General features: G+C 31.1%; 1 protein-coding gene across 1 annotated transcript; it reads left to right on the top strand.

Moving 5' to 3' along the window:
- Positions 1–21,847: 21,847 nt before the first annotated feature.
- On the top strand, positions 21,848–23,624 carry LOC105112482 (uncharacterized). Its single transcript, XM_011008191.1, has 3 exons — positions 21,848–22,032; positions 22,602–23,018; positions 23,129–23,624. The coding sequence occupies exons 1-3, from the start codon at positions 21,985–21,987 to the stop codon at positions 23,324–23,326; spliced, it is 663 nt and encodes a 220-aa protein (XP_011006493.1). The 5' UTR covers positions 21,848–21,984; the 3' UTR covers positions 23,327–23,624.
- Positions 23,625–24,017: the final 393 nt, after the last annotated feature.

The following is a 24,017-nucleotide window of genomic DNA, read 5'->3' as shown; positions in this document are numbered from 1 at the left end:
TTTTCTTTTTTTTCTTTTTTTTTTCATTTTTTTAATTATATACAATCCCTTTCCCTTAGTTGTTACCTTTAACAAAAGAACATAAATAATGTAATAATCCAATGTGCAACCCACAATCATATGTTAAAGTGTGTGTGTGTGAATTAAGGTTTAAGAATACATGTTAAATGAGTATGTGAGCAGAATTAAGTGATAATAATGCAAGAGTTTGTAAATCTGAATATTTCAGGAAGTATTATAATAGACCTTGTTAAAAATGGTTACTAAGATGCGTCTCAAGAGTCACTTTAACAAAAGAGCTCCTTTACTCTGCTATCCTAGTAACAACAATTATGCACATGCTTTATGAAATGGAAAATAATTTTTTTTTTATCAACTACTACCCTCTCCCCCCAACTAAAACGAGACATTGTCCTCAATGTTCTAAGGTAGAAAGATAAAGTATAGAAGATATCACCTGAAATAACGAACATTGATAAACCTGAAACACACTTAAACAAAAATAAGAAGTAACTAAACACAATAATAAAACAAAATAGCACAAAAATTACAAATAAAGACTCAAATCTAATTTAAGCTTTTTACAGCTTTCCTTAGATGACCAATTTATGCGATTCATGGAGGGATCAATTACAGGAATGAAAGATTGTAGTTGGTCAATCAATTGGTCAGCAGTGGCAGTAGAGATTATGATTTGTCGTGTAGAGGATGTTAGAAATTCTTGTTCCACAGCATGATAAAGAAAAGACAACAACTTATCATAATAACCATTAACATTTAACAAACCTATGGGTTTATGGTGAATGTGCAGTTGAGCCCAAGAGAAAATATGAAAGATCTCTTCCAATGTACCTAGACTACCTGGTAAAGGAATAAAGGCATCAGCATGGTTAAACATTGCATTCATTCGAATAGACATTGTGGAGACCTGAAGTTCCTCTCCAATTGTTTTTCCAATGATGTCCCCTTATGCTAAAGTTTCGGGACGACCCCCAAAACTTGACTACCTCCTAAAAATGCAGCTATTGACACACCTCCCATTAATCCCAAACTGCCTCCCCCATACACTAAATGAATCTTTCTCTCAGCTAGCACCTGACCAAGATGATTTGCTGATTCTAAAAACTCCTTTTCTTTCCCAAGACTAGATCCACCAAAAACACAAATATTTCTTATATGATGACCTGAGGAACTTGCCATTTCTACACACTTCTGTAGTTGTTGAATGTATGGGATGAATAGAAATGAAAGGAAGGAAGAGAGGGTTTTATAGATGAGAACTTAGAACGGTAATCATACCACCTATATGTAGGCCAGCTAGAGTCTCTCACACACACACTCTCTCTCTTTATTTATTTATTTATTTACTTTTGAAAAAGCATGTGTATGTACAGGTAGTTGTGATTGTGGCTCACATCTTCCCTTGGTTTTACGTCCAAGAACGGCTTAAACGCCCTCTATGGGTCGGGGATAGGCTTCCCATCTAATTTTCTTAAAAACTAGCGAACAAGGTTTTTTTTAGTCAGATTCCAAAGACTAAGTCGATCATGTTTATTTATGAAATAGTGGCCATAAATCATGAATTACACGATGCACATCTCCACTAGGATGCATCTCAAGAGTCAATAGAAGATTATCTAAAGACTCCTTACTCAGGCCATCCTTAATGAATTGTATTTTATCTTCACGGTTTATAGATACCATTCCTAAAGAACGACATTGTGTATTACAAGTCCATCTAGCACATCGATGACAGACTTCTAGTCGTTTTGCACGATGTTTCTTTGCAAAAGTGCTTTTACTTGTTCCAGGCATGTGTGGAATGAAGAAGTTAGAGGACTCATCTGATAATCAGACCTTTGCTTCAATCAACCAGCGAATATCTTCAGGAATTCCATGATTTATTAACAATCTCAATCTTGCATATCTAGCACGGTAAATTTTTGTAATCACATTTTGAGGCAGAGCGGGAAAATACTTTTTTAATTTTTCAAGATTAGTGTCCATTATCAAATGAGAATTGGAAGAGAGATTCAAAAAAAAAATTACACAAATGTATACATAGATATCAGCTATTGTGGGAAACTGAAAGAACCGACTTAAGTCACGGAGTATCGTTATCCGTAATTTGACTGGGGTGAGAGAAACTAGCAAAACTTACTAAAAAAGAAACACAAAAATAATGTGAGAAAAAAAAATCAACCTTTATCTACAAGATCATTCAAACCAGTTGATTCATTTTCACTAGGAAAATTATCAAAGTAAGCTTTCAAACGATGTCTGTTTTCCTTAAAAACATTGTCATTCATTGAATTCTCAATATCACAAGGTCCATAAGGATTACTCCATCTTGGTCTTAGCTCTCTAGGGAATGCATAGAGTTGAGAATTACAAAACAAAATTTTTTGACTAGTGTCAACTTTTTGACAATTTGAAAGATTTTTGCAGAATGTATGTGTGTCCTTGAACATGGTGGGCCAATAAAATCCATTTTGAAAGATTTTTGTAGCTGTCTTTTTTGACGAGAAATAACTTCCACATGCTTCAAAATGACAAAGTTTAATGACACTACTTACCTCATTGTCAGGAATGAATCTTTGAAATATTTGATCGGAATAATATTTGAATATAGATATGCAAGGCTAAATTTGTTTTCATGGTTGTAAGGATGCAAAAACCTTTAGATTTCAAGAATTATGAGATTTATTCTTCCATTTATTTTTAGTTTGTATTATGAATGAGTATGATTGTTTTCCTATGCATATTTTTTATAATTTTTGTTGATTGATTAGTACTTAAACGTGCATTTTTATCATGGAACGCTTTGATTACTAGGGACTAGTAATAAGCTGGTTGGGGGGTGTGATTAGTACTTAAAAGTGCATTTTTATCATGGTTTTATATCATCATTTTGCACTTGAAGTATCAATAACTCCTTAACTAAAGCATGCTTTATAATAATATATCTAATAATATAAGATACCTTTAATTTGTGGTAAATGTTTATTTTAAATGCAGGCCTATCACATAAATGAAAGGATTGATTGATGACTTTGAGAACTTAAATTGCAAGGGCAAAAAGATGACCAAAATTAGAAAAGAGATGTCGGTGCAATCGAAACCGGAATACTGTTCGGTAATTGGGTCATATCTGGAGCTATAGATCTCAGATTTAGGTCTACTTTATATGGATGGAAAGCCAAGACATAGGCCTACAACTTTCATATAGAGCCCAAGATCTAAAAAGACCACTTTCAAGTCCAAATTATTGCAACAACATAAAAAGCCTGAAGTTGTCCTCCAACCCGAGCACTATTCAGTATTTTGGCCATATCTGGAGTTCTAGAAGTCCAAATGAGCTGAATGTTTTACACAAGAAAGCTGAGACAATTGCCTACAACTTTTATGTTTTCAAGTGGCTCCAATTTTGACATTATTAATGACGTGTTGGGCTGACAAGAGAAGATAAGGATTGTCACCATGTCAAGAGTTGGCCACCCACTCATCAATTAGTCATCATATCAATAGTTCCCAATTTTGGCCTATAAAAGGAGGCATTTGCCATGCATTTAGACATCTTGGTGTTCAGATCAAGATCATGCTCTTGCTTTCTCTCTTTGTATTTTTTGTAATGTTTATGCTTTACTTTCATTAATATCAAGTTTATGCCTTTCATTTCCTTGCATTTACTTAGTTAACTTTAATCTTATTCATGTTCTTATTTTGTTTATTTATTTTTCTTTCTTTCATTATGTCTACTTAACTTTTATGTTCTTATTTTGTTTATCTATTTTGCTTTCTTTCATTATGTCTAGCTAAGTTTATTATGTCAAGGTGAAAAGGTTACACTAATGGTGTAAGAATAAGTATAGTGTAAACTCAATATGGACTTTAATGTTTGATACTAACATGTTTTCTATTTGTTATCTTGTTCACTCTTTAATACTTTGCTTGTTAAATAACTAATCTTGATTTATGTTGTATAACACTTGGTACAACAAATGCTTGGCACTCTCATAGCCTATACTGTATGGTATAACTGACACCTGAGCTATGAAAGAAACTTGATTTGTTGTTAACATAAGTTATAATCATGAATGCTTGATGAGATTTACAAGTACTAACATTAATCGAATAAGATGACTAATGTAATCATGTTAACAATCTATAATCTGATTGGAACCTCTTTTGTATGTGGTTTGTAATTGAATAATAAGAGTTTATACTATACTTGTTTGACATACCATTAGTGAAACCTCTAACCTTGACATTTGTTATTATTATTGTTTAATCATTACATTAATTTTCCATCTCCAAGTTCTCATCATCTTCTTCTTCTTCTCTTTCTTTATTATTATTATTATTATTATTATTATTATTATAGTTATTATTGTTATTGTCATTGTTGTTATTGTTGTTATTATTTTTATTACTATTATTATTGTTATTGTTGTTATTATTATTGTTGTTGTTGTTATTATTATTATTGTTGTACTATTGTCGTTTATAATTTGTACAATTAACCTCCCTGTGGTTCGACCCCGGTCTTGCTGGGTTATTTATTACTTCGACACTCCTGCACTTAGGAGAAGACATCAATCTTTTAGTCGTGTCATTGATAATTGCTAGAGCGAACTATAAGTTATTATTGTGAACAATCTATTGCTAAGTTTGGTATCAAAACCGGAGTTATGGTATATAAACTTATGAAGCAATTAAGCTTGATAATTGTGGTGGAACTACGTTATTAAACTTAGGGAAAACATTCGATCAAAGCAACACAAGCAGATAACTTGGTTGTTAAGATAAATGAATTTATCTAGATCTTAAGGCTGACATTAGATTAAATCATTAGTGCGGACACTGTGATTATTTGTTGGTTAGGGCTAGTTATACAGTGGATTCGTTAATTAACCAAAGTTAAGAAAAGATAAAAATTCAGAATATAAACTGGAGTTTCGTTTCAAGGATTGGTTCTGATTTCTGTAGGTGGGTGTGTGCTTGCGACCAAGGTTTGTTTTCTTGATAAATTTCAGTTTTAATTGATTTTGCTTGCTAGTTTAATTGCTGCAATAGTTTAGATAATCACAAACCAAACCCCCCTAATTACATAATTTACACCATAATAATCTGACTTGAAACTTCCTCGTGGAATCGACCATTTGATTGCTCTATACTATCTTGTGTGTTTTAAGTTAGGATAATTAATTTGTGCGATCGCGACATCGCAACAGAAAGTATCCCTTTATTTGAATTAACTTGATCCTCGCTTGTTACATGGGTTGAGGAGAAAGCTTAAGGGAATCAAACACTGCACTATCTACATATCAGTATTTGCAACCTGAGTTACTAAGCTCGTAGGGGTGTCTCAACACCTAATGCCCTAAGACCAACTGGTCTGGGAGTCATTAGTCGAAAGCTCATTATATGGGTTACAAATGCATTGTGTTTTAAGTTAAATGTATATAAAAAAAAGAAAAAAATAATAATACCAACCTAAGGACATTAACCTGAAACATTAGAATATATTATTGTTTTCTTCTAATAAAAGCCCCATCATCTATGTTTTCTTACATTGAGCACATAAAAAAACAAGGTTTATTAATATCTTGTTTCAACAATATGAAGCAGCTATATATAAATTTAATGAGAGTTTGTTTACTTGGATAGAGTAATAGAAGTTAAATGATGAATACCTTGCTTTGGGGAACTTGCAAATTGTTTTTCTATTTTAATGCTTTGATTACTAGGGACTAGTAATAAGCTGGTTGGGGGGTGTGATTAGTACTTAAAAGTGCATTTTTATCAAGGCTTTATACCATCATTTTGCACTTGAAGTATCAATAACTCCTTAACTAGAACATGTTTTGTAATAACAAATCTGATACTATAAGATACCTTTAATTTATGGTAAATGCTCATTTTAACTGCAGGTATTCTCACAATTCAAAGGATTAATTGTTGTGATTAACTATTGGAAGTGAAAGGCTAAAGAAAAGGCTAGGCTTACGAAGGAGATGCCGATTCACTTCAAATTCGAACACTGTTCCGTCATCGGATCATATCTAGAGCTATAGATCTTGGATTTCATATTAATTTATATGGATGGAAAGATAACAAATAGGCCTATAACTTTCATAGGTATGGAAAGACCTAAATTTGTCATTTTCAAATTCAAAGTTTGGCCACAAAAGAGAAGTCCGAATCTGTCTTGCAATCCAGCCCAAACACTACTCAAAGTTTTATCCATAACTGGAGTTCTAGAAGTCCAAATGATCTGAAATTTGGTGGTGGAAGGAAAAGATAATTTCCAACAACTGTCATGAAGAGAACCAGCTCAAATTCGGATGGTAGAAATGAGATTTCATCCACACAAGAGCATGAGTGCTATCCACCATGTCCACCAGCAGCACTACTCAGTATTTTAGACATATCTCGAGCTGTAGTGATCCAAATGATCTGAAATTTGGTGGGTGGAAGGAAAAGAAAATTTCAAAGAACTTTTATAAAGAACACTTTGCCAAATTCTGATTGCATCAATGTCAATTCAGCCATCCAAAGTGCTTGAGTGATGTTGTCCACCAAGTCCACTAATCAATAGTTGGCCACTACATCAATTATCAATTACCACATGAATAGTTCCGAATTTTAGCCTATAAAAGAAGGCATTTTCCATTCATTTAGGCATCTTGTTTTTCATATCAAGATCATGTTCTTGCTCTTTCTCTTTATATTGTTGTAATGCTTAAATTTTGCTTTCATTAATCTCTTGTTCATGCTTTTTATTTCCTTTACTATACTTAGTTAACTTATATCATGTTTTTGTTCTTATATTGTTTCTTTAAGTTTTTCTCCTTCATAATGTCTAGCTAAATTAATTATGTCAAGGTGAAAAGGTTTCACTAATGGTGTTAGGATAAGTAAATATAAACTCAATATGGACTTCAATGCTTATATCCTAAACAACTTGCTATTAACATGTCTTATCATTTTTATCTTATTAATTCTTAATACCTTACTTGTTAAATGGTTAATCTAGATTTATGTTGTGTAACAATTGGTACATCAAATACTTGATCCTTCATAGTATTCGATCGACATCGTTATTATGAGAGGAACTTGATTTGTTGTCAACATAAGTTAGCATCATGAATACTTGATAAAATTTATAAGTATGGTGTTATGTAAATAAGATGATTAATATGATCATGTTGATAATTAATAAAGAGTTTATACCTTACTTATCTCTAATACTATTAGTGTATCCTCTAACCTTGACATTTGTTTTTATCATTGTATAATCTTCACATTAATTTTACATCTCAAAGTCCTCCTTAACTCATCTTCACCACCACCATCATCATTGTTGTTGTTGTTGTTTTTTTATTATTATTATTGTTGTTGTTGTTGTTATTTATAATTTATATAGTTAACTTCTCTGTGGTTTGACCCCGGTCTTGCTGGGTTATTTATTACTTTGACACTTCTGCACTTGGGATAAGATATCAACTCTTTGATCGTGTCAGTATTCTTGAATTCTTAAGCTTCTTTATTCTTTTTATAATTTCTAGACTATTGGTTGGTTACTTGATCCTTGATTTCTTCTATCTTCAACTCGTTCTCCTTATAATTATTAGCTTTATCTTGCTCAAAACTTGCATTTTATGGTTGCTAAATTGTTCTTCCACTTTTTAATGATATTGCTTTTGCAAACACTTCACGATTGGTAACAATGTTAATTGGCAAAGTTTCTTATTCTTTTTTTTTTTGTAAAAATGTTTTAGAGCTAACCAATTTGAGCTTCAAGGTTATGAATTGAAGTTGAATTGTCTTGAATTGCCAATTCTATCTTTTGCATGTATTACATGAATATCTTCTCTAGTGTCAGCTTCTTTTTTTAATGTGAAAGATTTTAAGGTGTTTCTAGCTACCCTTTGATTATTGCTCCATAGAAAACTAGGTTGATTTATGTAAACCCCAAGATAAAATCTTTGAAGAAAATATTATGTTAAGACAGTAAATTGAATATTTCAATTATAAAAATGATTTTGGATTTTGAGAACTTGAAATAAAATGTTCAAGTGTTATTTTAAAAATAAAAATATTAGAAATGGTCACCAAAAAAAATAAGAACACGAATACAAATTAAATGAAAGTGATGTATAAGAAAAAAAATAGGTACTAGAATATAATTCAATGAAATTCAAAATATTACCCCATGAACATAAAAAGTACAGTGTAAACCTTTAGTTAGGAAATTGATAAACTAATGCTAAATATATAAAATGCTTATAAATTCAGAGTGAAAATAGCTAGAAAAATATTTGAGAATTTTCAAATAAGTTAACGTATGGTTTTATGCACAAATAACCTTAACTGTCGGTATGAACCTAGCGTACAATTGCATAATTTTAACCCCAAAAGGGAAAAAGTTAAGGAGAATTTGTAATATAAATAGGGATGAAAGTTTTTGATGAATTATTTGAAAAATTTTGATGATTTAAGTAGATAAAATGGTACAAAAAATTTAGATTTTGGCGTAAAAATTAGTACTAGGTAGGTTTATGGCATTGAGCATAACTTTCAATCTGACTGTTGGATCTAGCTGAAATTTACATAGTCTCTTAACACATAGTTATACCTAGGTTAAAATTCCATAGCAATTAGCGTTTAGGAAGGCCTCATGAGAATAAAAATAAATTAGAAAAATTTATGGGCTCATTAAAGGCAAAATGGTATTTTGATAGTAAAACCTATCTCTCCTTCCCTTGAAACTGATAGGGATCTACTAAAAAAAAGATAACAAGGGATAAATAAAGAGAGAAAAGCTCAATGAACACTAAAATCTAAGGAGAAATCATAGGAATTGAGAAATTAAAGTGAGAATAGGTAAATCCAATTAGAGGATTATCATTTTAAGGGTTTGGGAGAGGAAAATAGGATAGAGAAATTAATGGCAAGAGAGAGAAAGAAGGGATTGGTGAAGGTTAAAGAAGAAGAATGAAGAAAAGCCGAGAGGCATTTTATCATTTGGTTAGGGGTTTCAAACCTATTTATACAAGTTTTAACAAAAAAAAATGATGTTAATGCATGATTCTTTGATTTTCAGTTGAGGTTCTTAGAAGTAAAATCTTTTTAGCAATGTGGTTCATCAATAATTCTCTTAACATTCATTTTGAGTCTACATATATAGTTCATAATAACAACACACTCATTAAGAGCAAGCTTAATGTCATAATTAGCTTTTATGGTAAAAGCTTCTCCCACGTTCTTCTTTTACCTTGGTTGGATGCCTTTTGAAGCTCCATGTAAGTTTGACTTTGTATAATTTTTTCCTATTACATGATAAAAAAGACTTGAATTTAATCAACCAATCAATCAATATGGGAAAGATTGTCATTTAATTCACTATGAATAAGTTTTGTTTTACATGCATAAATGAGATTGACAGGAATAACAATAGAGACATCAATTAAAACTTATCTTTGACCTAAATTCTTTTTCCAAGAAAAAACCTAACTTCCTTTCTCTCCATTATGAACTAACCAAAACTTTCAACCATGCTAGTTAGTCACTAGAAAACCCCATCACTATAACAATCCAAAATTCACTAATAAGTTTCAGCAACATGTCATACATGTTCAACAACCCTGAACCAATTAGTAGTCCCTCTTCATCTTCCTTCTTTTTTTACTAGCTCTAACATTAACCACTAAACATATCAACCATGTATGTCAACTAATCAAATCCATTCTTCCTCACTAATGTTGCTAATTAATCAATATCTTATTTTTGTTGTTGGAGATTTGAGTTTAGGTTAAGAGGGTGGCGTTTAGGCTTTTTTTTTTTAAATAAAATTAATGGCAAAATTATAATATTTAATATAAGAGCTCTAGTCATTAAATGAGAAATAATGGCAATCTTATAAATAATCAGCAATTTTGGTTGGTTTGTTTTAGAAAGATGTAAGAAGTTATACATGTTATAAAATACAAGATGTAAACTATAATATTCCAAACTATAACGAGTAAGTGAAAAATGGATCATACTTCAAGATACTATAGGTAGTTTTCCTTTTTTTTTAAAGACAAAATAGCAAATAGTAAAAATAATTCCAATTGTCTTCTTGTTTGAAATCAACATAAGATTTTAGGAAAATAAAAATTAAATCCTCTAATATTATCTATATAAATTGTGTTCTAGAATAATAAGTTTTATTAATTAAATTTATATATCATTTCACAATTTTCAATACAATCTTTTATTTAAAACTAACACAAATCTTTAAAAGAATATATATGCTGACAAAATTCTTTAACGAAATATGGAGAAGGGATACAATTGAGAATCTTAGATATCTTAGGATCCAAATCAGAAAATATTTATCTCGGATAGTTAAATTAGAGATTTTTTTGTGGCTATATTTGCAGGCGACACTACTTTCCTTTCTTCCTAATTATGGTGAAGGTGTCATTCATCTCTCATCAATGCAGAAGATCCAACACTGTAAATTTCTCTCTTTTTAGTGTTGTTTTGTCTTTTCTTCTTCTTTTTTTTTCAGTTTTATTTGAATTTATAGGCTCCACGTGTGGCTATATTATTAGGGATGTTATATGAAAGCTTATGGTGGTTGGGATGGTGGTGTGGTGGTCGAAATCATGCAAGAGAGGTGTAGAGCGTTACTAGGTTTCTTGGTTTTGTTTTGGGTTTTGGTGAGAAAAGGAGTTAGTACTTTTTTTCTCTCTAAATTTCAACCTTTTCTCTCTCCTTCTCTCCCAATTTTATTCTTTAATAATGTCTAGGGTTAAGGAGAAAAATTATAAGCCCCCTTAGTAAAAGAGATAATGTTCAATTTATACTACTTTTCTTGTTTTACATTTTAGCCTATTGTTTATTTTTCTCCCTTTTAATTTTAATTTTTCTCATATTTTACATTTTACATTATTTTTCTTGAAAAATATACCTTAGCATTAATTTGATAAGAAAATTAATCAAGAACCATGCAATAGATGCGTTAATGGTCAAAATGCATCTAAATTAACATGTTTTTAGGTTTTTTTCTTTTACAAGTTTCTTTTTTTTTTAATTTTTTTTTCAAAAGATGTTTGGAATTATGAAACGAATGCAAATGCATAAGAAACACACCTTTTTTTTTTTTAATTTTGATTTTTTTAAAGAGAAAAAATATTTGAAAATTGCAAAATGAATGTGTGATCAACTAAAATATATCGAAAACACTTTTTTTTGAAATATATTTTGAAAAAGGAGTCAAAATTACTATAGGGGATTACAATTTTAAAATTAGAAAAAAAATCAAGTTAGAACTTGATTGAATAAAATTTTAAAATTATTTTGAAATAATATATGTAATATTATTTAAGAGGTAAATTAATATTTTATCATTTATAAGGTTATTATATTTTTTTTCTATAAATAGAATGTTATGTCTCATATATTTATGTGTGAGTTGTGTAAACTATAACAAAATATACAATACAAATAAATACTTGAAAACATAAAAAGAAAAACCTGTCACTTAAAGGCATCACAATCCCTCTCCTGAAAAGAATTTAAGATATTTTTCGCTTGTAGTTCTTGTGGATTGTTATTAGATGCTAGACACTTAAACAAATTATGGTTTGTGACAATCCAGTCTTGAAAAAGTTGATCAAACCTAAAAAAAAGATTTAATCTTTGCCAAATCCTAAACAAACCTAAATTATCAAACATTATCTTTGGGACTCCTAAAAAAATTTAAATTATCATTTTTTCTACGTTTAAGACTTCCAGAAAACCCAACATGATGGAAGTTAGAATAATTTTTCCTCTATTTTTGGAAATGAGGGTGTTTTCATCTAGTAACACTCATTTCTTCTAGTTAAATATGATTTTTTGATGTCTATTTTACTTTGAGAAGAGTTTAGTCGAGGAGAGTATATAATCATTCTTATAAGAAATAGTTATAAAATCAACTAATAAAGGTTTCAATGATAATAGGTTCGAATAGATTTTTCATGTCCCGCATTTCCTCATTAAACTTCTAGCACACTCGTCTTCTTATTGTGTTATGATTGAGAGTGTAGTTATGCTCTTTTTAGATGATATGTTTATGCTAAAATGGATGATGAGTTTTAGGTAGAGATCATAAAAGTTAAGGATAGAACCAAACCCAAGCATATTTGTGAAACATTATTTGAAGAATTTTACATTTAACATCATTGTCTTGGGTTATAAGATTTAAGATGATTTATTCATTTTAGATGTTTTTATAGGGTATATAAGGCTATCATAGTTTCTAAGTTAGTTTTGACATATATGTAATAAATTTATAACATTTGATCATTAAAAACACTTATTACACTTAATTGATTATTTAGCCAACAAAAATAACAACAGTTTCAATCGCTTACTTCAAATAAATAATATCATGTTAATTAGTCCCAACATATTTTATGATAAAACAACTTGCATACATTTAAAAGCAAATACTACATCTTAGATTACAAACATAAACACAAACACATATATTCTAGCATGGAAAGGAGACAACAAATAAAATAAAACCGACTTTATCATGGAATTAAATAAAACTAGTGTGTTTATAACTAATTTGTTCCAATAAAGTTAAAAGAATATCATTCTTTAAGATAAAATACAATAGGAAAGGCTATAAACAACACAAAAAAATAAAATCAAATTTGACACATTAAAGCAAGCACATTTAGTGTGAATTCAATAACAATAATAAGCATCAAATATATGTGATTAAAGCCCATGTCTAAACAACACAACCTTGGCTGTGGCAACATCCTAATGATGAAAAGCTTGTTTTGTTTTCGTATTTCAAAAGGGTTTTTTTAAAAAAAAAATTCTTTGTTTTAATTATTTTTATGTGCTACTATCAAAAATAATTTTTTAAAATAAAAATTTATTTTGATATATTTCCAAATGAAAAACACTTTAAAGAACAATCATTACCCCACACACATATATAGCCTTGGTGCCTATGATTAGTACTTAAAAGTGCATTTTTATCAAGGTTTTATATTATCATTTTGCACTTGAAGTATCAATAACTCCTTAACTAAAACATATTTTATAATAACATATCTAATAATATAAGATACCTTTAATTTATGGTAAATATTTATTTTAAAAGCAGGCCTATCACATAAATGAAAGGATTGATTGATGAATTTAAGAACTGAAATTGAAAGGACAAAGAGATGGTCAGACTTAGAAAAGAGATATCGGTGCAATCCAAATCAGAACACTGTTCGGTAATTGGGTCATATCTAGAGCTGTAAATCTCAAATTTAGGTTTAATTGATATGGATGGAAAGGTAAGACATAGGCCTACAACTTTCATATGGAGCCCAAGATTTAAAAAGTTCATTTTCAAGTCTAAATTGTAGCAACAACAAAGAAGTCTGAATCTGTCTTCCAGCTCGATTACTATTCAGTGTTTGACCTATATCTGGAGTTCTAGAAGTCCAAATGACCTGAAATTTTTACACAAGAAAGCTGAGATAATTTCCTACAACTTTCATGTTGTCAAGTGGTTCCAATTCTGACGTTATCAATTATGTTTTAGGCAGACAAGAGAAGATAAAGATTGTCACCAAGTCAAGAGTTGGTTACCCACTCATCAATTAGTCATCAAATCAATAGTTCTCAATTTTGGCCTATAAAAGGAGGCATTTACCATGCATTTAGGCATCTTGGTTTCCAGATCAAGATCATGTTCTTGCTTTCTCTCTTTGTATTTTTTGTAATGTTTATGCTTTGCTTTTATTAATATCAAGTTTATGCCTTTCATTTCCTTTCATTTACTTAGTTAACTTTTATTTTATTTATGTTCTTATTTTATTTGTTTATTTTTCTTTCTTTCATTATGTCTAGCTAAGTTTATTATGTCAAGGTGAAAAGGTTATACTAATGGTGTAAGAATAAGTATAGTGTAAACTTAATATGGACTTTAATGTTTGATACTAACATGTTTTGTATTTGTTATCTTGTTCACTCTTTAATACTTTGCTTGTTAAATGACTAATCTTGATTTATATTGTATAACACTTGGTAAAAAAAATGCTTGGCACTTTCATAGCCCATACTGTATGGTATAATCGACACCTGAGCTATGAAAGGAACTTGATTTGTTGTTAACATAAGTTATAATCATGAATGTTTGACGAGATTTACAAGTATTAGCATTAATCGAATAAGATGACTAATGTAATCATGTTAACAATCTATAATTAGATTGGAACCTCCTTTGTGTGTGGTTTCCAATTGAAAAATAAGAGTTTATACTATACTTGTTTGACATACTATTAGTGGATCCTCTAACCTTGATATTTGTTATTATCATTGTTTAATCCTTACATTAATATTCCATCTCAAAGTTCTCTTCTTCTTCTTCTTCTTCTCCTTCTTTTTCTTTATTATTATTATTATTGTTGTTGTTGTTGTTCTTATTATTATTGTTATTACTATTATTATTGTTGTTGTTATTATTATTATTGTTGTTGTATTATTATTATTTATAATTTGTAGAAGTAACCTCACTACCGGGTTATTTATCACTTCGACACTCTGCACTTGGGAGAAGACATTAATCTTTTAGTCGTATCAAGTTTTTGGCGCCATTATCCGGGAGGTAAGTTCTTGTATAAATTATAGTATTTATTTTATTTTCTCTTTTCACTTTTCTTGTATATAACTTTGTTCCTTTGTTCTTGTTTCTTCTTCTTTTATCTTCTTCTTCCTTTTATTCTATTCCTACTCGTATATGAGAGTGTGGTCACGTACATTAAGTGGTAGATTTTCTAGGGTATCCTCATCATTTTTAGAAAATATGGCCGAAGAAGATAATCAATCACTTCATAATGAGAATAATGAGAATAACCGTGTCAGAACACTTAGAGACCATATGAATCCCATAAGAACAAGTGCACCATTATGCATAGTTTTTCCTCTTGATATATCTTATTTTAATTTTAAGCCAGACATTATTCAACTTTTACCTTCTTTTTATGGCTTAGATTTAGAAAATTCATACTTGCATTTAAGGGAATTTGAGGAGGTCTGCAACACATATAATGATTTAAATTGTAGCATGAACACCATCAGATTAAAGCTTTTTTCTTTTTCATTAAAAGATAAAGCTAAAACATGGCTACAAAATTTGAAACTAGGATCCATTTATGTTTGGGATGAAATGCAATAACAATTTTTAAAGAAGTTTTTCCCATCCACAGAACAAACTCTTTCAAAAGACAAATCACCACTTTCACTAAAAAACCAGGAGAAACATTTTACCAATGTTGGGATAGGTATCGAGACTTGCTTAATACTTTCCCTCATCATGGTTTTGAAACATGGAGATTGGTTTCACATTTTTATGAAGGGTTAACACCTAGAGATAGGCAAATGGTTGAATTGATGTGCAATAGAACTTTTAAAAATAAAGACCCTGATGAAGCAATGGAGTTCTAGACTTTTTTGCTGAAAATGCTCAAAATTAGGACACCGCGGGTACTTATGAGGCACTGAGTAAAACTCAACCTCATACATCTAGCGGAGGTATGTACAACCTTAGAGAAGATCATGACCTCCAAGCTAAGTTTGCATCTTTAGCTAGAAAAGTCGAGGCACTAGAATTGAAAAGGAGTGGTCAATTAAAATATGTTGAAAACATTGTGTTTCAAATATGTGAAACAAACGAACACTCAACTAGTAACTGTCCAACATTGCCTTCTTTTAAGGAATGTCTCCATGAACAAGCATATGCTTTAAACAGTTTTCAAAGGGCCAACCACAACCCACACTCCCAAACATACAACCCTAGTTGGAGAAATCACTCAAATTTTAGTTGGACGAGTGATAATAACAATGTATGAACTTCACAACCACCGTTTCATGCACATCATAATTTCTAAAATTCTCATGGATATGCATGTCCTTATGCTCCACCTCCTAGAAGAAATCTTGAGGAAATATTGCATGTATTCATTGCAAATTGACATCTGCTCTCAGTTTTTAAGAGAAAGGTAAGTTTCCATCTCAACCATAACAAAATCACAAGGGGCAATATAATGCAAATGCAAGTAGTTCCAGAAGCTAACACATTGATCAAGTCAAATCAGTCACTACTCTTCATAGTGGTAAAGTTATTGAAAAACCCACTCTTAAATCTTGTGAGAAAGATGATGAGCCAATCTCTAAGGGTAAGGAAGGGGTTGAATATGAATATTGTAAAGAAAAGACTGATTCCCCGCCAGCACTTCCATTTTCTCATGCCATTACCAAACAAATGACAGTCAATCACAACTCTGAAATCTTTGAAACTTTAAAACAGGTAAGAATCAATATACCTTTGATGGATGCTATTAAATAGGTTCCTTCTTATGCTAAATTTTTAAAAAATTTATGCACTGTGAAGAGAAAACTAAATGTGAAAGAGAAAGCCTTTTTAGCCGAACAAGTAAGTGTCATTTTTCAGAATAATAATGCTTTGAAATATAAAGACCCTGATTATCCTGTAATTTCTTACTTTATTAAAGAATATAAAATTAAAAGAGCCTTATTTGATCTTGGAGCTAGTGTGAATTTACTTTTATATTCCGTTTTTTAGAGTCTCAATCTAGGTGAGTTAAAAAACCAACTTTTTTAACTCTCTTACTTGCCGATGGATCTGTAAAAGTGCCTAGAGGTATAATCAAAGATGTGTTAGTACAAGTCGAGAAATTCATTTATCATGTGGATTTTGTTATCTTAGACACATAACCTGTTGAAGCATGTAATTCATTTCCTGTTATTTTAGGTCGTTCATTTTTTGCAACTTCTAATGCCTTTATTAATTGTAGAAATGGACTAATGAAGCTATCATTTGGAAACATGACATTGAAGATAAATATTTTCAACATTTGCAAACAACCTGGAGATGATAATGATTCACAAAAAGTATATCTTATTGATGAATTAGTTTATGAACAACTTGAATTTACTTTAAGTAAAAATGAGTTGGATGAATCTGAAGATTTGTAAATAATTTATTTTGAGGAAGAAATCACGGATGAAAAACGCACTAAAAATGTTGATGCGAATCTTTTATCCAAAGTAACAACAAATTCGACATCTGACATCACACCAATCGATGATTACTTTCCTAACAAATCCTTACTTTCTCTTAGTCCAATGCCTTGGTATGATAAAAATATCAATTTTCTTGCTTCAGGAGATTTGCCAACTGATTGGAGTACCCAAGACAAAGAAAAGTTTTTGAACAAAGTGAAGAACTTTTATTAGGATGACCCTAACTTATTCAAATATTGTCCTGATCAAATATTTCAAAGATTCATTCCCGACAATGAGGTAAGTACTGTCATTAAACTTTGTCATTTTGAAGCATGTGGAAGTTATTTCTCGTCAAAAAAGACTGCTGCAAAAATATTTCAAAATGGATTTTATTGGCCCACCATGTTCAAGGACACACATGCATTCTGCAAAACTTGTGAAAATTATCATAAAGTTAATACTAGTAAAAAAGTTTTATTTTATAATTCTCAATTCCATTTATTCCATAAAGAGCTAAGATTAAGATGGTGCAATCCATTTATTAACAAACATGTGTATCCTTATGGGACCTTTGATATTGAGAATTCAATAAATGATAATGTTTTTAAGAAAAATGGACATCGTTTGAAAGCTTACTTTGATCATTTTTCTAGTAAAAATGAATCAACTGGTTTGAATGATCTTGTAGATAAAGGTTGATTATTTTGTTTTTCTCATATTATTTTTGTGTTTTTTTTTAGTGATTTTTGCTAGTTTCTCTTACCCCAGTCAAATGGCGGACAACGGTACTCCGTGACTTAAGTCGGTTCTTTCAGTTTTCCATAATAACTGATATTTGTGTATATATTTGTGCAATTCTTTGAATCTTTCTTCTAATTCTCATTTCATAATGGACACTAATCTTGAAAAATTAAAAAATTATTTTCCCGCTCTACCTCAAAATGCGATTACAAAAATTTATCGTGCTAGATGTGCAAGATTGAGATTGTTAATGAATCATGGAATTCCTGAAGATATTCGCTGGTTGATTAAAGGAAAGGTTTGATTATCAGGTGAGTCCTTGAATTCCTTCATTTCATACATGCCTGGAACAGGTAAAAACACTTTTGCAAAGAAACGTCGTGCAAAATGACTGAATGTCTGTCATCGATGTGCCAGATGGACTTGTAATGCATAATGTCATTCTTTAGGAATGGTATCTATAAACCGTGAGATAAAATACAATTCATTAAGGATGGCCTGAGTAAGGTCTATCATAATACTTCTTGAACTATTCAAGTTTACAAACTCTCGTGTTGTTATCACTTAATTCTGCTCATATACTCATTTAACATGTATTCTTAAACCTTAATTTACACACACACTTTAACATATGATTGTGGGTTGCATATTGGATTATTACATTATTTATGTTCTTTTGTTAAAGGTAACAACTAAGGAAAAAGGCTAATATATAATTTAAAAAAAAACAAAAAAACAAAAAAAAAGAGCAAAAAAAAAGATGATAATAAAAATGTAGATAAGTTTGGTTTCGTAACCTCTCTAACCTAAGCAATTAAGTCCAAAGGGGTGCATTAACACCTAATACCCTAAAATTAATTGACTTGGGAGCTATTGGCCCAACGCTTGTTACATGGGTTGAGAAGAAAAGCTTAAGGAAATCAAACATTGCACTATCTATGTATTAGTATCTGCGACCCAAGTTACTAAGCTCGTAAAGGTGTCTCAACACCTAATGCCCTAAGATCAACTGGTCTAGGAGTCATTAGCCGAAAGCTCGTTACATGGATTAAAGATGCATGGTGTTTTAAGTTATATGTATATATATTAAAAAAAAAAGAAAAAAAATAATAATCCCAACATAAGGAAGTTAATCTTAAATATTAGAAAAAAAATTTTATTTTCTTCCAAGAAAAGCCTTATAATTATGTGTTGATATATTGAGCACAAAAGGAAGGTTTGTTAATATCTCGTTAAGAGGTATTGAGCAGATATATAAATTTAATGAGAGTTTGTTTATTTGGATAGATTAATGGAAGTTGAATGATGAATACCTTGCTTTGTGGAATTTGCAAATTATTTTTCTATTTTAACGTTTTGATTACTAAGGACTAGTAATAAGCTGTTTGGGGGGGTGTAATTAGTACTTAAAAGTGTATTTTTATCAAGGTTTTAAATCATTATTTTGCATTTGAAGTATCAATAATTCCTTAACTAAAACATATTTTATAATAACGTATCTAATAATATAAGATACCTTTAATTTATGGTAAATATTTATTTTAAATGTAGACCTATCACATAAATAAAAAGATTGATTGATAAATTTAAGAACTGAAATTGAAAGGACAAAGAGATGACCAGACTTAGAAAAGAGATGTCGGTGCAATCCAAACCAGAACACTGTTTGGTAATTAGGTCATATCTGGAGCTGTAGATCTTAGATTTAGGTCTAATTTATATGAATGAAAAGGTAAAATATAGGCCTACAACTTTTATATGGAGCCCAAGATTTAAAAAGTTCATTTTCAAGTCTAAATTATAGCAACAACAAAGAAGTCCGAATCTGTCTTCCAGCTCGATTACTATTCAATGTTTGACCTATATCTGGAGTTCTAGAAGTCCAAATGACCTGAAATTTTTACACAAGAAAGCTGAGATAATTTCCTACAACTGTCATGTTGCCAAATGGTTCCAATTCTGACGTTATCAATGACGTTTTAGGCAGACAAGAGAAGATAAAGATTGTCACCAAGTTAAGAGTTGGTTACCCACTCATCAATTAGTCATCAAATCAATAGTTCCCAATTTTGGCCTATAAAAGGAGGCATTTGCCATGCGTTTAGGCATCTTGGTTTCCAAATCAAGATCATGCTCTTGCTTTCTCTCTTTGTATTTTTTGTAATGTTTATGCTTTGCTTTTATTACTATCAAGTTTATGCCTTTCATTTCCTTTCATTTACTTAGTTAACTTTTATTTAATTTATGTTCTTATTTTCTTTGTTTATTTTTCTTGCTTTCATTATGTCTAGCTAAGTTTATTATGTCAAGGTGAAAATGTTATACTAATGGTGTAAGAATAAGTATAGTGTAAACTTAATATGGACTTTAATGTTTGATACTAACATGTTTTGTATTTGTTATCTTGTTCACTCTTTAATACTTTGCTTGTTAAATGACTAATCTTGATTTATGTAGTATAACACTTGGTATAACAAATGTTTAGCACTTTCATAGCCTATACTATATGGTATAACCAACACCTAAACTATGAAAAAGAACTTGATTTGTTGTTAAAATAAGTTATAATCATGAATGCTTGACGAAATTTACAAGTATTAGCATTAATCGAATAAGATGACTAATATAATCATGTTAACAATCTATAATTAGATTGAAAACTTCTTTGTGTGTGGTTTTCAATTGAATAATAAGAGTTTATACTATACTTGTTTGACATACTATTAGTGGATCCTTTAACCTTGACATCTGTTATTATCATTATTTAATCCTTACATTAATATTCCATCTCAAAGTTCTCTTCTTCTTCTTCTCCTTCTTTTTCTTTATTATTATTATTATTATTATTATTATTATTACTATTATTGTTGTTGTTGTTGTTGTTATTATTATTATTGTTGTTGTATTATTATTATTTATAATTTCTACAATTAACCTCTCTGTGATTCGATCTCGATCTTGACGGGTTATTTATTATTTCAATACTCCTGCACTTGGGAGAAGACATTAATTTTTTAGTCGTGTCAGCCTGCATTTTGCTATAAATTGATTTTTTTTTTTTGCGTATAAAATGATGTTTAGGTGCCTAAATAAGGTAAAAAAAAAAAGTTTTTGTCAATCTAAGTTAGCGTGACAAACCTGTAACCATGGTAATCAGAACTAAGCTAGCTTAGAATATTTCATCAAACTCGTAATCTAAATCATAAAATTAAAATAATATGATAAATAGAAGAGGATTATAAAGCTTTTTATTTAACAAAAAAAAATTTGTTAATTTTTCAAAACTCGTAATCCGAGTTATTAGACTTGAAGCATCTAATATAAAAGAATAATGAAGTCAAATTTTCAATTAATTAATTATTAATGAATGGAATTAAAAAAAGCAATTATATCATTATTAATTATTGATGAATAAAATTAAAAAAAAATTAATTATATAAAGAAATAAAAAAAGCAACAATTAAATGTCTTTTGATATCACATTCAGTTCCCCCTCGTGAGTGATAAAATTTTATTCAAAGTGAGTAAATGTGTATGCCCAGAGTATTAGGTTATTTGTATTTATGTCTTTTTGGTTTTGTACATAAATTATCATTTGTTTGAATAAACTGATCCACTCCATATTCTACCTATCACAACTTCTGGAGAGTCTGACTGGTCCAAAATCTATTCAAGAGAGGAGGACCAAACAGTTAGCCCAAGAGGAATTTCAAGCCATTTTATTTTCCAGGCTAAGAAAATGTTTTAGTTGGCCCAAAGAAACCTCCTCGCAGCGACGAAGTTGACTAGCATGCTCGGAATTTCAAGCCATTTTATTTTCCAGGCTAAGAAAATGTTTTAGTTGGCCCAAAGAAAACTCCTCGCAGCGACGAAGTTGACTAGCATGCTCGGAATTTCAAGCCATTTTATTTTCCAGGCTAAGAAAATGTTTTAGTTGGCCCAAAGAAACCTCCTCGCAGCGACGAAGTTGACTAGCATGCTCGGAATTTCAAGCCATTTTATTTTCCAGGCTAAGAAAATGTTTTAGTTGGCCCAAAGAAAACTCCTTGCAGCGACAAAGTTCACTAGCATGCTCACACCCCTGAGAAACCCTAGAGCTAGGAGGAGAAACTGAGAGGAGGAGAAAGAAGAATCAATAAACAGATAAGGCCAAGGTAGTTTCAAATGGCACTTCTCGCGTCTTCAACATTGCCCTCCAGTCCACAATATCAGGCATCCTTTCTTTTCACTGTATTTTTACTCCTTATTATGTTATCTATGTGGGTCAATGGTTTTGCAGTTCAAATATCAATAGCCATGGGAGAAAAGGGAATTAATTGTTGCTGTTGTTGATCTATGTAATTACAGTTTTATTAGTAAGTTTGGTGTTTAATTGTGTTGGACCTTTGTTTATGGCGTAATAGAGGCAGGTTACGGTGGTTTTGCGAAGGCAAAAAAAAATGAAAAATGAAAAATGAAAACCGTGATCGAAAATGTACAGATAAGAAATTGAGGCATGTATTTTTCTCTAGATTTTGGTCGGAGTAAAGAGCATGGCTTGCCTTGTAGTGTGACTGGCCTAGGTTGATTCAACACCACTATGAAGAAAAATGTTGAATTTGTGATTTTGAATGGTGTGCAAATGGGGTCTAATCGAAATGCTTCAATTTAAATGAAAAAGTCTTCAAATCTGCACACATGCATTCATCTTTTTTTTCTTTAAAACCTTTCATGCTGAAATTATGAGTTGTTGTAGTATCCAGAATATTTGTGCAGGGCATTATCTTTGGCCCTTTTTACAGATTAAAGTGTTGAGGAATAAACCCTTTCGATTACGTTGGTGCTTAAGGTCACATGCACCTCACCAAATCTCTCAACCATGTTCGATGAAAGTCACAAAGGCCCATTTTGGTGAACCAAGTAAGGTCAAGCTGCAATTGAATATTGTCAAGGAAAGGTTGTGGCATGCCATCCCCGACTCCGCAAAGGAATTTCCTTGGAGAAAAGCTGAGGATTTGCTGCTTAAGCGTTTACTGCTAGTTGGACAGAAGGCATTCAAGTGGTCCCTTGTAATACTTTTCGTGCTTAGTTTTCTAACTGATATTATGTATTCCATCTCTAGAAACCAGGAATTGACGATTCCTTTTGGTCTTCTTGTTGGCTGCTTGATGATGGACTTCTTGAAAGAGATATCAATGGAAGTCTTTCAAGCACCAGAGGTAAATTCCACTTTGTGTTCTTTCCCTGTGTTTTTTCAGTTTGTTTTCAAGGATAAATGGATATATGTGTTGCTTTGTTTAAATGTTTTTTTGTTTTGCCTCTTGAACAGAAAGGAGGGCTGAACTTGCCGCTTCTGGGTATCAGCTGCTGCTTCATTCTTGTGAAGGTCATGTCAACATATTTTACGCCATTTCTTTTGCATGTTGCAAATGGTGGGTTGATGCAAGTTTTGTGGCTTTGGGGCAATTCACTGAAAGAAAACAGTCAATGTAATGAAGAGAATATCTCCGTTGGCCAAAATACTTAATAAGCCATGGCTGCAGAGGAATAATCAAGGTCCAGTTCATGAACGGGATATTTGGTTCCCAGTTGTATCATCAGAGCTATGCAAGCAAATAGTTAGCTTGTTCTGCACGTGACATTGCTTTATAATGTGCTCCCTGGCATGTTCCATAGACAGTATGTTGTTGTCAGTTGCACCATCGGGTTATATTTTATGGCCCCCAGGAAAATGTGGGATGACCTAAAATGACATGGAGAGATTGTCATGTACAGATCTTCTATAGTTAACTTTAATCCGTTCCTGATTGTGAACGGAAGCTCAGTTAGCAGATGCCCAGCTTTGAATAACCATTGCAGTGTTGTTTCAAATTCTCGCATGCCAAAACACTGCCGCTTAATTCTACGTTACACATGACATGATAGAACAGCTACAGCAAAGTAGGAAACCTCCCGAGGCTATGATTTTGAACATCATCAATTATCATGTCCTGTTGTTTATACTCTGATGGGACATAGAACATAGGGAAAAAAAGAAGGGCAGCCAAGAAAGTGGAGAGAAACCAAACAATGGTCCGCCTCTGCAACTGAAAAAGACTCCTTGGCAACGGGTCACTGTTTAAAGTAGAAATGAGGCAGGCTTTTCCACTATTCACTTCTACTTTACATTCAGTGGCGTCCATGAACTGCAGATCCTGAAGAAGGAAAGACTCGATGCT

Source organism: Populus euphratica, unplaced genomic scaffold (assembly GCF_000495115.2).
Source record: "Populus euphratica unplaced genomic scaffold, PopEup_1.0 scaffold342.1, whole genome shotgun sequence".
Lineage (NCBI taxonomy): Eukaryota > Viridiplantae > Streptophyta > Magnoliopsida > Malpighiales > Salicaceae > Populus > Populus euphratica.
This window is presented reverse-complemented; position numbering and strand designations above follow the sequence as displayed.